Source organism: Panthera leo, chromosome B4 (genome assembly GCF_018350215.1).
Source record: "Panthera leo isolate Ple1 chromosome B4, P.leo_Ple1_pat1.1, whole genome shotgun sequence".
Lineage (NCBI taxonomy): Eukaryota > Metazoa > Chordata > Mammalia > Carnivora > Felidae > Panthera > Panthera leo.
In genome coordinates, this window is record NC_056685.1 from 79,637,815 (window position 1) to 79,652,214 (window position 14,400).

At 43.8% G+C, this 14,400-nt stretch overlaps 1 protein-coding gene across 1 annotated transcript; it reads left to right on the forward strand.

The window, feature by feature from the left end:
• Positions 1-12,232: 12,232 nt before the first annotated feature.
• Positions 12,233-14,014, forward strand: LOC122225394 (cationic amino acid transporter 3-like). The gene has a single exon (XM_042948305.1). The coding sequence runs from the start codon at positions 12,233-12,235 to the stop codon at positions 14,012-14,014; it is 1,782 nt and encodes a 593-aa protein (XP_042804239.1).
• The last annotated feature ends 386 nt before the right edge of the window (positions 14,015-14,400 follow it).

A 14,400-nucleotide genomic window follows, 5' to 3' on the forward strand; every position in this document is an offset into this window, starting at 1 on the left:
GCTTCCAGCCTCTGCACATGTTCCCCCCATGCCTCTTACAGTTCAAGCCTAGGGCCCTGATTTATTAATTTGTGTTAGTCCCACAAAATGACAATAACAGTATGTAGTTTTTATAACCGTACTAACATGAGCCAAGGTTGTGGTTTCTTTCCAGGCATTTTTGCTTGCTGACAATTTTGGTTGTAAATCAAAGACAAAGGAGTTCTATCTTCCCACCCACTCCTCTGATCTAAAGTTGCTGATTTGGGCTAGATCATTCTGGGTGGGATTTTGTTGCAACCAAAAGTGATGGCAAGCTTGTTTATAAAGGCCATTCAGGGAATAAGAATCCGTAACTTTTACTACTGGGACATTCTTGTTTTCTTCCTAACTTTTTGGTTTGAAAAATATCAAACCTATAGAGAGTTGCAGGAATAGTGTAATTAACACCCATTTATCTTTCACCAGGATTGATTGTTAATATTTTTCTACATTTGCATGCTCTCTCCAGTGCTCCTGTGTGTGTGTGTGTGTGTGTGTGTGTGTATGTATGAAATATGGTCCATAGTTTACTAACTGTCCAATTTTTTTAATAGTAAAATGTTTCTCCCTGATCCAGGTCCAATCCAAGGTTTTGCATTGCATCTCATTGTTGTGTCTCTCTCTTTTAAAAAATATTTTATTTATTTTTGAGATAGAGAGAGACAGAGTGTGAGCAGGAGAGGGGCAGAGAAAAAGGGAGACACATAATCCGAAGCGGACTCCACAGTCTGAGCTGTCAGTACAGAGCCTGACATGGGGTTTGAACTGTGAACCACGAGATTGTGACCTGAGCTGAAGTCGGACACTCAACCCACTGAGCCACCCAGGCACCCCTGTGTCTCTTTATTCTCCATTAATCTGCGACAGTTCCTCAGGCTGTCATTCCTGACACTGACAGTTTTGAACAGTTTTATAGAAAGTTAACTTGCTGTAGAAGGTTGTTTTGTAGCCTGATCATTAAAAATTTTTTTAAATTTTTATTTATTTTTGAGAGAGAGAGAGTGTGCATGAGCAGAGGAGAGGGAAGGGGCAGAAAGAGAGGAGGAGAGAGGATCTGAAGCAGGAACTGCACTGATAGCAGAGAGCCCGAGGCAGGGCTCGAACTCATGGACCATGAGATCATGACCTGAGCCAAAGTCAGCCACTTAAATGACTGAGCCACCCAGGTGCCCCTAGACTGATCATTTTTATCATTAGATTCAGGTTACACATTTTGGGCAGTAATATTATATAAGAACATTCTTAAAGACAAGGGGTGCCATGTAAGCAGAGAGCATGTTTTCTTCCTTCCCATTGTGTTTGTAAGATCAAGCACAAGGACTTAGAAGGTGTCCTTCTAAGAAGGTGCTTACTATTGAATGAATGAATGAATGAATGAATGACCAAAGACTTTTACTGCTACCTAGGTCTATTATTTTTCTACTTGAGGAGAGGAGGAAGAGCAGCCTTCTCCTATATCCTGTTCCCATTTTTATTAGACATGTTTGAAGGCTTAAAGGGAACCTAAGACCTCTGTAATGAGCCCATAGAGAAGGGAAATGAGGTGGGGACTATGATGTGAGGCAAGCTGTGGAGTCTCTTTACCCTGGGGGTGGGTGGTGATCATACTATGTTGAGACTGGACGGTGAATAAGGTGGTCGTCAGATGGAAAGAAACACAGCATGCAGAACCTAAGAGTACATGGTCTGTTTCCTTGCTGAGAGAAATTAGTTATTTAGGGTTCCAGATTTTATTATACTTCCCTCCTCTAACTCCCATTTGAATCCTAAGCATGGCCTGGTGAAAATTGATTTCTGTCCCTCCTCCTTTCGCAGTGGGGACAACCCCATATTTCTCTCCTTCTCTACCCTCCATCTCCCCCCTCCCCACCCACACAAGTGTGTATTTTCTAACATTTATAAACGGTGGTTGGGCGGCCATTCTCTCCGGATTATTTATTGTTGAGAAAATCTATAACTCCTTGGACTTCTCATTTTGATGTAGAAGCTTTCATCCCTGTCGCCTGGGGGAAGTGAGGTTATGAGAGGTACTCTTTGCCTCTCAGAAATGTGTTTTCAGGCTTCCCTTTGGGGCCCTTTCTCTCTCCAGCTCTGATCATCTCAGACATTTCTGACAGTCCTTCCTGAGGCATCTGGGGCTTGGGACTGGATTCATCTATTTAATTCTGCAAGGCTTCCGAGTGCCTGATGCACATGGTTCCTGCTCCCTTTTTGAGAGTCTACCTACCCCTGTCTTTGCAGCCCCTTATTTCACCAGGTTCCAGAAAAAGGGCCCTTTGTATCCATGTCAGCTCTTGATTATCCAGTCATGGTGGGAATAACCTAAAATAGTGAATGATACTAAAATGACTTCTGTTTGATTTTTAAGTGATCAGATTCTGCCTAGAGATAATCCATAAAGTGAACAGCTCCAATGAAAGCAATCTATCATGTTATGCTCCCATGGTTGACTCTATGGCATCTCTTCTTTGGCATCTCGAGAGGGAGGCAGATGCAAGAACGCAGCTTGTTCAGCCCTCACTGTGTTGTTAGACGCGCTGGACATCTAACAACGTCTATTGAGAGTTCTGCAGAACCCGTCTCCATGTCTTGTTTTCGAACTCTGGAGGAGGCCTTTCCTTAGTTTGAGAACCAAATGCTTAGTTCAAAGAACATGAAAATAAGTAGCCAACATATAAAACTATCACTTTTTCTAGGGTTTCCATCACACCCAGAGTAAAAGCCAAAGTCCTCACAGTGACTCTCAGACCCTAAGTGAAGAATCTGGCTTCCTACTTTCTCTCTGACCTCATCCCCTACCTCTTCCCACTCACTCACTCCATCTTGGCCCCACAGGCCTCCTTGTTATTCCCCCCAGATCGCCAAGTATCACTTCACACCCATGAGGATGGCTGCTATTAAAGAAACAGAAAATAATGAGTGTTGGCGAGGATGTGGAGATATTGGGACGCTTGTGCACTGTTGGTGGGAATGTAAAATGGCGCAGCCGCTGTGGAACACAGCATGATGGTTTCTCAAAAAATTAGATATACAATTACAGTATGATCCAGCAATCCCACTTCTGGGTATATATCCCAAAGAATTGAAAGCAGAGACTCAAAAAGATATCTGTACTCCCATATTCCTAACAGCATTGTTCACAATAGCCAAAAGGTGAAACCCACATACTCATCAGTGGATGAACAGATAAGCAAGATGTAGTATATACATACAACGGAATATTATTCAGCCTTAAAAAGGAAGGACAGTCGGATACATGCTACAACATGGATGAACCTTGAAGGCCTTATGCTAAGTGAACTAAGCTGGTCACAAAAGGACACTATTGTATGATTCCACTTATGAGGTACCTAGAGTAGTTGAATTCATAGAGACAGAAAGTAGCATGGTGGTTGCCAGGGTCTGGGGGGAGAGAAGGATGGGGAGTTACTGTTTAATGGGTACAGAGTTTCAGCTTAGGAAGATGAACAAGTTCTGGAGATGGATGGTGGTGATAGTTGCACAACAGTGTAAATGTGAGGCTGTCTTGGACCACCCTTTTCATTTTATTTATTTATTTATAAAAGTTTATTTATTTATTAGTAATCTCTACACCCAGAGTGGGGCTCAATTCATAACCCTGAGACCAAGAGTCACGTGCTCCTCTGATACTCCCCTGACTGAGCCAGCCAGGAGCCCCTGGACCACCCATTAATTTTTTTTTATGTTTATTTTTGAGAGAGAGACAGAGTGTGGGTGGGGGAGGGGAAAAGAGAGAGGGAGACACAGAATCCAAAGCAGGCTCCAGGCTCCGAACTGTCAGCAGAGACCCTGATGCAGGGCTCGAACCCATGAACCATGAGATCCTGACCTGAGCCAAAGTTGGATGCTTAATGGACTGAGCCACCCAGGCGCCCTAAGGATCACCCATTTTATTTTATTTTTTTAAAATTTCTTTTAACGTTTATTTATTTTTGAGACAGGGAGAGACAGCATGAACGAGGGAGGGTCAGAGAGAGAGGGAGACACAGAATCTGAAACGGGCTCCAGGCTCTGAGCTGTCAGCACAGAGCCTGACGCGGGGCTGGAACTCATGGACCACAAGATCATGACCTGAGACGAAGTCGGAGGCCTAACCGACTGAGCCACCCAGGCGCCCCAAGGATCACCCATTTTAAAATCCCAACACACGTCCTGAGCACATCTGAACTTTTTCTTGCTTTACTTTTCTCTGCAGCACTGATCGCAAATCCAACACAATATATATTCTTATTACTTATTTGTTTATTGTCTGCTTCCTCCTACAGAAATGTAAGCATCTTGAGTGGAGGGATTTTTGTGTTTTTCTTTGCTTTATAGCAGTGTTGAATAACTGGGGACCAGTATATTTGTTGAATAAATAAATGAATGACCATGGTTAGACATACACTTCTAGAGAAGGCACAGACAGAAAGAGAAAATGGGAAAATCCCATTTTTCATTTCATTTTGTTAACTAAGTTCTACGTTTGGCTATGAGACTTGCCCGTGTTCATGGTGGCTTTTGCTCTGTTTACTTTTTCGTATGTATTCTGAACTGTTTCCACTTTGGAAGTGTTTGTGTTCCACATACACCACACTTACTATTTAAGGTTGTTGCCCTGAACTCAGAGCCTCTACTCTTGTATTCCTGACTGCTCCCCACCTCCCAGAGTTGCAGGGATGTTTGAATTAGGACTTGGGAAACTCTGGGAAGCTTAGCTATCCAGGAGACTTTACACTTGTTTGTTTCAGAGCCACTGGTTTGAATGGCTCGGGACTTTTCATTCTCCTGAAATTTTAAGGTGGAGGAGAGAATTTATATAATTTGGGCTCAGGAAGAAGCTATGCTTGGATGGAAAGAGATTAATATCATCTCTGGAGATGTTGCGTTTCAAGTCCACTTCTCTGAAATTTTGAGAACCTTTGAGAAAATAATTATTTAATAGCCTCATTAGCCTTCCTCCCAAGTCTTTATCAAACTTCTATCCAAACTGTGTTTGAAGCTCTACAGGAGGAGCCACAGGGCCAGCTTCCTGATTGGTAGGGGTAGTAACACCCAACAATAGGCAGTGGAACTTAACTGCCTTGGAAAAATGTTTTGAAAAGGAAAGGTCCAGAGTGAGGGCAGTACCCTTCTTAGAGACAGAGGAGTGAACACAGTGACCTCCAGGATGGAGGAGAGTGGGTGGGGCTGGCTGGGAAAGCAAGACAGCCTGCAATTTAGTGGGTGGATTGTTGGATTTGACAGGAGTTCTTCTTGGCGACTTGGGATGGAACTTTTGTTTTGGAGTTTGGAATGAGCTCAGAGACTGAGAGAAACACAGGGAGGAGGAGGGAGAGAAGCGGGGAGCCGGGGGGCATTATGGAATTCATACAAGCTGGCTTCATGTTCCCTGGCCTCTCTCTGCATTTCTTTAAGTACCTCCCCTGCGCCAAGCACCTCCTTTGGGAGAGACTGTTTCCTAATTAAACTGAGATTCACAGGCCCGGGGCCCTCATTAGGAAATGTCCTCAGGAAATGCTCTTGAAATAGATGAGTGTGCATGTTCTAGTTGTTCTAGTCTCCTGTTTCCACCTCTGTTTGGCCCTTTCTCTCTTTCCAAAAAAGAAAAAAAAAAATGAAAAAAACCTTACTTCTAGGAATCTCAAGATATAGCAACCAATCAATACACTATATGTACATTTCCTCTGTCTTAAATGCCTCTTTTGGTTTCTTGGTACAATTATGAGCAGATCCTTGTTTTGGGTAGTGATGGCTGGGGATAGGAGTGTGGAATTCAGAAGGAGGAGGTATATGAATCCTGGCCCTGCCCTCTGGAAGCTTTTGGACTGTAAAAGAATTTAAGTGACACACCCAGGACTCCACCAGAAAGGGGAAATTAGTTTCAGCTGAACATCAGGATCAGCTGTAAGTGCTGGTGACAAGGGGAGGAAGGTTGGAAATGGGGGATTAGTCAGAATGGCTTAGGAATGGCTTCCTAGATGTGGGGGGAGAAGTTGTAGAATAGAGTTAAAAAGAGCTGGAGGGTCAAGACTGGAAGAAAGGAGTGAGGAGGGCATCCCTGGCAGGGCAGGTAACTTACCCAGGCCAAAGGCTCATCCCAGGAAGGGTAAATCAGGATATGAGGAGCTGAGTGAGGAAGGAGGTGATGGGCCTGAGGGTAGGGGGAGAATTAGGGCAGAGCTCTGGCAGCTGGGTCAGAGAGTCTGGACTGAATATAAACTTTTGGAATGATTGCAGATTATTACAAGAGAAAGGGTATTTCTGAACATGACGTTTGAGGACGATGTTCCTCTGTATTGGTATAAGCTGGATTGCAAGGAGACTTGCTTAGGATTCCCAATCATGGGTTTGCTTCTTCTTCTACAAGTTTGGTTGTTCATTTGTTTGTTCTGCTTGCTTCTGTTTGAGTCATAAGATATGATTATTTAACTTCCATGTGTTTTGTTCTTTGGGTTGCTTCTCTGGTATCTTCGTACTTCGTCTGTAGCCCACTTTCACTCATCTTCAGTAAAAGTGGGAAGAGCCCAAGGACCATCCTGCATAACAAAGTGGAGGGAAACAGAAATGATCAAAAGCATGTATGACCCTGCCATTCAGGTGGTCCTCCTTTGAGATTCTTGCTCGGGGCCCATGGCTGAACTTCAGGAGAGTGTAGGACATTTTTTTGAGAAGGGCAACGTCAAGGGAGTCTGTGATTCAACAAACGTTAAGAACCACTGTTGTGTCTTTGTTGGGAGGTAGGTGGCTGAGGATGGTTCCCCAGAGAGAGAAACATGGTACAAGCATCCCTAGGGCCAACCACAGGAACGTCCAGAGACAGTTGAAGGAGCTGAGGGAGAAAGAGAAATTGGGAAAAGAGACATGGGTTCAGGGGAACTGGTAAGAAGAGTGCCCCATCCTCCCCTGTTCTCCACCCTCTTTCTAGCAGGTATTCCTTCCCTATTTTCTCCATGTTCTGATGATGGCAGGACTCTGGTTCCCCTTCAGTTTAAATATATTGAGTGTCTGCTGTTTATCAATCTATGTACCAGGTCCTCTCACAACAGTACGTCATGCATTTCCTTTGTTGAACCTGAAGTGCACAGAGTGGAATCAATCCCTTCCTCCATCATGGCATGTTGGCTCCATCCCTTTCTGTAAGGCCCCTTTTCGATTCATTTTCTTCTTTCCTTTCTCTGTTCCCATCTCCCCTCCTCACTGGGGGCACTTGTGTAGTGTCTTTAACAAATGCTCCTCCAATCTGTGCTCTATATGTGTATTTAGATACATTCATCCACTCAACAACCACACAGTGCCAACTGTGTCAGGCACAGTCATAGTTGCAGGGAATGCAACCAGGAGCAAAATAATAAAAAAAAGTCCTGTTTTCATGGAGCTTACATTCTTTTGGAGTGAGACAAATCATGAACAAATAAATAAGTCAAACATGTAGTACCTCAAATAGTGATAAGCCCTATGGGAAAAAAAAAAAAGCAGGGCAAGGGGATAAGATATGTTGAGGGGGATCAGGACCAGACTGCAGTTTTATATGGGGTGATTAAGGAAGGCGTTGCAACAAAGGTGCTATTTCAACAAACACAGTTAAGGAAGAAACTGCGTGGATATCTGGGGTAGAAGTGGTCCAGTTAGAGGGGACAGCAAGTACAAAGGCCCTGAGGTAGGGTCTTGTCTGGTATGTTAGGAGACCAGAATGGTTAGAAGGTCAGTGGCTAGAGAAAAATGAGTGGGAAGAGAGAGAGACAGAAGGCTGAGAGGTAGCTGGGTGAGTGACAAATACTGTAGGACTTTGTGATGAACATGCTCACATGGGTCTCCTCATGGACTCAGCAGAGAGTTTCCTTGGGGTATGTACCTAGGAGAGGGATTGTGGGGTTGGAGGGGGTGTGCACTCTTAATTCCACTAAGATTATGCCTCAAGATGGTGGCACCAGTTATACTCCCACCAGCAGTGTGTGGTAGTCTGTATCTTCTCATAGACTTCTCATGATGATCCAGTAAGGGAAGTCAAGTAAAGTTCCTTATGGAGGAGGAAACTGAGGCTTAGAGAGATTAAGCAAATTACTCTAGTTACATAGCCAAGTGGAAGAGCCAGGACTCAAATTCAAAAGTTTTGACATAATGTTCTTTGCTCTTACCACTACTGTACCCAGCACTGACTCTTTCAGAAATAAGATGAGGCATCTGTAGACAAAGATATTATTATTATTATTAATTAAAAAATGTTTATTTATTTATTTTGAGAGAGTGCAAGAGAGCATGTGAGTGGAGGAGGGGCAGAGAGAGAGAGAGGGAGAGAGATAATCCTAAACAGGCTCTGAGTTGCCAGTGCTCTATTCGGGGCTCGAACTCGTGAACTGAGAGATCATGGACCTGAGTCAAAATGAAGAGTCAGCTTAACCGACTGAGCCACTCAGGGGCCTTCCAGAGATATTATTGTTATTATTATTATTATTATTATTATTATTTTTTTTTAAATTTTTTATTATTATTTTGCATTTTTCTTTTCTTTCTTTTTTTTAAACTCTACTCTATTTTTCTAATTAAAATAAAAAAAAATTTAAGTAGGCTCCACACTCAACATGGAGCTTGAACTCATGACCCCAAGTTCAAGAATCATACACTCTACCCATTGAGCCAGCCAGGTGTCCCAAGACTTGCATTTTTCAATGCCTGGTCTAACTCAGTCAGCCTAGGACCCCAAAGTGTTTAGCACTAGCATGTATGTGGGTGTCTAATAAGAGTCCTTAGAATTTCAAGGTGAAATATATGGATTAAGACTGTTTTCATTTTATCATGAAGGCTAGCTAACAGTTTGAATTTTAGTGCATGATTTTGATGCTAGACATTTATAAAGATTAATTGATTTTCAAAGTTTGGGGACTTTGGATCAGATTTTAATATTAAATATTAAGTAGATTATATTACATGTATATTGTTGGCTAGGCACCAAGATAAGTACTTTCCAAGCATCATGTCACTTACTCCTGACAACAACTCTGTGAGGTGATTACTTTTACTCCCACTGAGGGGTGAACTCATTTGTCCAGAGTCACCCAGCTATGAGGTTGAGTTGAGTTTTGAACCTGAACAATTTACCTGCAGAGCCTTTATTCTTAACTACTAAACTGTGCTGCCTTCCTGTGAAGGAAGCTTTTAGAATCTCTTCCCTTTGAACTCTTAAAAACTGAGAATGAACTGAAGGTTGATGGGGGGTGGGAGGGAGGGGAAAGTGGGTGATGGGCATTGAGGAGGGCACCTGTTGGGATGAGCACTGGGTGTTGTATGGAAACCAACTTGACAATAAATTTCATATTAAAAAAATAAAAAAATAAAAGGGAAATGCTATGTATACTAACAGTGAAAAATTTAAAAAAATCTATGAGGCTAATAAAAGGAGGGATGACTATTTAAATAAATTACTATTACACACTTGGAAAAAAAAAGAATCTCTTCCCTTTGAAACTGAGGACAGCTTCCTGTCAAGTGGGGTGGTTTAGAGCAGTCATGGGAAGTGAGGGGCTAGGTGGACAGGAATATCCAGAGGGAGAGGATCTGAAGTTTGAAAATGTTTCCCAGTTGTCTTCATTATGTCTCCCTCTGTCCCTGAAGCGAGAACCTCTGCCCTAGGCATCCTACCTGGGTTAGAGATTCTGAACGTGATGCCTTCAAAAAAAAGGAGGACTTCTCTAACTGGGTGTGGGTGGTTCATTGCCTGTAACCCAAGGCAGCCTGATATTTTTAAAACAAGTGTCCTCAAAGGCAGACAATGTTTTATCACCTATGTATGGCTTATACCTGCCATGAATGATCTGTGGTCAAGGTTTTATCACAGTTGGTTTTCCCTTCACACTTTTCATTTTGATTGCCTTCTACAAGGAGGGTAATGCCATTTATATATTTACCTGAGCCAGGTTTATAAGGTTGCTTGGTTGCAAGGTATGTATCTCAAAGTCAAGTAGATAGGATATTCTGGATTATGTGCTCTTGCAGGTTTCTCTTCTCTGTGTGTACATTTGTTCAACAAATATTTATTAAGCACCAAACTCACAGTTAGGAGGAGGAGGAGAAGGAGGAGCAGGAGGAGGAGGAGGAGGAGGAGGAGGAGGAGGAGGAGGAGAAGGAGACAGGTAGTTGAACTGGAATTTTGATATATTAGGATAAGTGACAAATGAGGTAAGCCCGGGTGCTATGACAGTACACAGAAAGGGCAGCATAAGGGTCAGGGAAGCCTTCCTGGGGAAGCAACTTCTGAGCTGGGAATTGAAAGATAAGGAGGGCTTAGCTAATGAAGGGGGCAAAGAGGGCATTAGAAGCAAGGGAACAGAATGAGTGTAGAATTTCGCAGCTGGAACATGAACTGTGCAGGGGATGAAGCTAGAGGAATAAAAACAGGTCAGGTTATGAAGGAAGGGCAGTAGGGAATCACTGAAGGGTTTGAAGCCTGGGGGTGGGGTGGGGACACCTCAATCACATTTATAGTGTATAAAGGTTCCGTGAGTTAAGAATAGACCTCCTTGTCTATCTCGTATGCTTGTTAGTAAATCAGAACATCGGAACTGGTGGGTGGCAAATAAGGAATCTTGATGGATTTGTAGATGGAAGGGCTGACCCAATAATCTAAGGGTTCCTTTTGATAATCTTTAGAGAAGAATTTTCAAATTTGACTTGATCCTTTTGTCTTTGAAACCCCCTGACAATACTCCCTAAAATTCTTTCAAAACCAAAGCCTGAGTAGGGAGGAGAATGGGGGCTGTGTGACTTTGTTTTCTCTGTTCTCCACTACTCATTTCCGGGGCATTGCTGTGAATTGTTCATCCAAAGCCTTGCTCCCCATGAGGAGGGGACCATTTGAATAGCAGCAGGGGAGTAGAGGAAGGAGGAACCACACGCCGGGTTCGTTCATTAAGAAAATATATTTGGCATATTCAGACAATGGTTTGAGCGAGTTAAAAATAACTCCTCGTGAAAAATTAATAGGGAGTTATAAGTGAGTGTTTTAATACAAGCTCACAGAGCAGGGCAGATTCTCCAGGTGGCTGGCGGCTGACATCACGGATGTGTTTATAGAGCACGGGGTGGCCAGAGAGGAGAGTCGTCTGCAGAAGTGAGCTCACCTTCTCTCCCGGAACCCAGAGAGGGAGGAGACAGAAAGAATTGTTTTGGTTGTGAGCTACTGAGCTAGGTGACTTATTTCTTTCTCCTTACCCATCACACTCTCATAACTGTGGACATAAAAATTGTAGTGAATTTTGCCTGGTTGCTTTGGGTGAAGTATATTGAATGTCAGAATTCATAAAATGGCCTTTCTGGTTCTTCTCCCTTCTTAGTAATGGACCCTTGTTGGCTGCTACACTCATTTCTCCAGTGTTTCTTTGCCCGACAGACTGTTCCTCTCATTCTTACAGGTAGTTATAAAGGCCCTGCTCCTTTCTCCCACTTCCTCTCTTCTCACAGCGCCTCTGTGGGCCTAGGTAGGTAAAGCCAAGGGTTGGACTGTACTTTCTTTTCCATCAGTACAGCTAAATGGGTGATGCAGAATGAGGAGAAAGGAAACCAAAGTGATGTCTGACCTTGGCTAGCTGATTTTGGGGCTAAGGGTGTTAAGACTGGGGGACCAATATTTGTATTTTAAACTCAGATGATATTTAAAAAATGGTTCTGTAATTGCAATGAGGCCCTCTAGGCCGTGAATTAATGTGTCATAACTCACGCCCAAGCACTGCGCAAACATCCCGCGTGTGAATTATTGCACAATAAATTCATGCCCTGTTGTGTCTTACAGCTTAATTAGTACATGAAGCTACATGAGTTAGACGAACCCAAATGGGATTATGTCATGTGGTGCGTAAAAAAGCAGAATGTTGGGAGGTATTTGGCACTTTTTCTGGGGGGAAAGCAGGGCTGATTTTTCTGGAGTGTCCTCTGGTGTCAATTTCTGTGATTTGGGGCTGCAACAGGTGACATGTGACTTCTGAGCTTTGGTTGGTTGGTTGAATATGGGTTCAGTAAATATCTATTGTTTATTATGTCTTAGGCATTATGGAGGGATAGCACATATAAGATGAAATACGAAGCAGCAGCTTTGAAACCTGAGCACCCGAACTCGGCAGCCTCAACTCAACTCGGCTTAACTCAGCCTCACTGAACCCAATCTGAGACTCTCTGCTCACTGGGCTTGATCCTAGAACCCTCTTCAATTCCAGCTAGGATGTTGTATCAGGCACTTCGCAGATTTGGTCAAAAGCTGGTACGGAGACATACGCTGGAGCAATACGTGGCTAAGATTTCCACTGCCGGAAGGCTGAGCACTCTGGATATAGTGGCCTTGGGTGTGGTCAACACAGTGGGTGCAGGTGTGTATGTCCTGGCTGGTGAGGTAGCCAGTGATAAAGCAGGACCATCCATTGTGATCTGCTTTTTGGTGGCCGCCCTGTCTTCTGTGTTGGCTGCTCTGTGCTATGCAGAGTTTAGCGCCCGGGTTCCCCATTCTGCTTCTGCATATCTGTACAACTATGTCACTGTAGGTGAACTCTGGGCTTTCATCACTGGCTGGAACCTCATCCTCTCCTATGTTACTGGTGCAGCCAGTGTGGCCCGGGCCTGGAGCTTAGCTTTTGACAACCTGATTGGGAACCAGATCTCTCAGACCTTGCATGAGAGCATCCCACTGAATATTCCCCATGTCTTTGCAGAATATCCAGACTTCTTTGCCATGGGCCTGATGTTGTTATTCACCGGACTGCTGGCTGTCAGGGCTAGTGAGTTTGTCTTAGTTACTACAGTGTTCACAGTGGTGAATGTTTTGGTTCTTGGTTTTGTCATCATCTCTGGCTTTCTTAAGGGGAAACTGCACAACTGGTGGCTTACAGAAGAGGACTACATAATGACCATGTTTAGACTCAATGACACTTCTCCCTTGGGCCCTCTGGGCTATGGAGGATTTGTGCCTTTCGGTTTCCAGGGGATTCTCCGTGGAGCAGCGACCTGTTTCTATGCATTTACTGGTTTCGACAGTGTTGTTACCATTGCCGAAGAAGCCCAAAATCTCCAGCGTTCTGTCCCCATGGGCATTGTGATTTCAGTGTTCATCTGCTTTTTGGTGTATTTTGGGGTCTCTTCAGCACTTACACTTATGGTGCCTTACTACCAGCTTCAACCTGGGAGCCCCTTGCCTGAGGCATTTCTCCATATTGGCTGGGCCCCTGCCCGCTATGTCGTGGCTATTGGAGCCCTCTGTGCTCTTTCTACCAGCATCTTGGACTCTATGTTTCTCCTTCGTTGGATGACCTTCGTGATGGCAGATGATGGCCTCCTGTTCGGTGTCCTTGCCAGGATAGACTCCAAAACAAGCATCCCCATTGTGGCCACTGTGGTCTCGGGCATTATCACAGCGTTGATGACATCCTTCTTTAGACTCACTGATCTTGTGGACCTCATGTCATTTGGGACCCTGCTTACTTACTCCCTGGTGGCTGTTTGTATTCTCATTGTCAGGTATCAGCCTGAATTGAATGATGAAGAAAATGAAGCAGAGGCACAGGAGGAGAATGGGCCTGCAGCAGAGAAGCTGACTCTGTGGAGACTATTTTGTCCAGGCAGCTCCACCCCCACTCCACTCTCTGGCCGGGTTGTCTATGTTTGCTTCTCACTGGTTGCTCTGCTCCTCCTTCTTCTTTGCTTGGTGCTGGTCCAGTGGCCAGTTCTACTGCTTTTCGAAAACCCACTGTTGATTATAGTGGTTGTGCTACTCCTGATTCTCATCACTGGGATCACTGGGGTCATCTGGAGACAGCCACAGAGCCCCACTCTCCTTTACTTTAAGGTCCCTGCTCTGCCTTTCCTCCCAATAATGAGCGTCTTTATGAATGTTTACCTTATGATGCAGCTGACACTTGGCACCTGGGCCCTCTTTGGTGTCTGGATGCTGATTGGGTTTGCTATCTACTTTGGCTATGGGATCCACCATGCATGCAGGATTAACCCCACTTGAGTTAGGACCAGAATTGTGGACCTTGAACTCTGCAGTGCCTGTACATATTCGATTTTACATCATCACACCTGGATGCTGTCTGGTTTCCTTGCACAATAATGGAGGGTACTTTGGAGCACAACATCCATGGGATATTGATGGGGAAACACTAATAGAGCTCTGTATGTATTGTGAAGGATGTGTCTTCACATCCTTTCTCGTCTTTAAAAAAAGTGTTTTTTTTTGTTTTTTTAACTTATCTGCTTTTCAATTGTGTCTGTAACTGTTCACTGGTTTTAAGAAGTTATTATTAAAAGAAACTAGAAAAAGTGTTTTTGTTTTCTTTGGGTAAATACCCAGTAGTGGAATTACTGGATCATATGGTAATTCTATTTTTAATTTTTTAA

Coding starts and splice junctions, on each gene's coding strand:
- LOC122225394 (XM_042948305.1), top strand. CDS start 12,233: ATGTTGTATCAGGCACTTCGCAGATTTGGTCAAAAGCTGGTACGGAGA.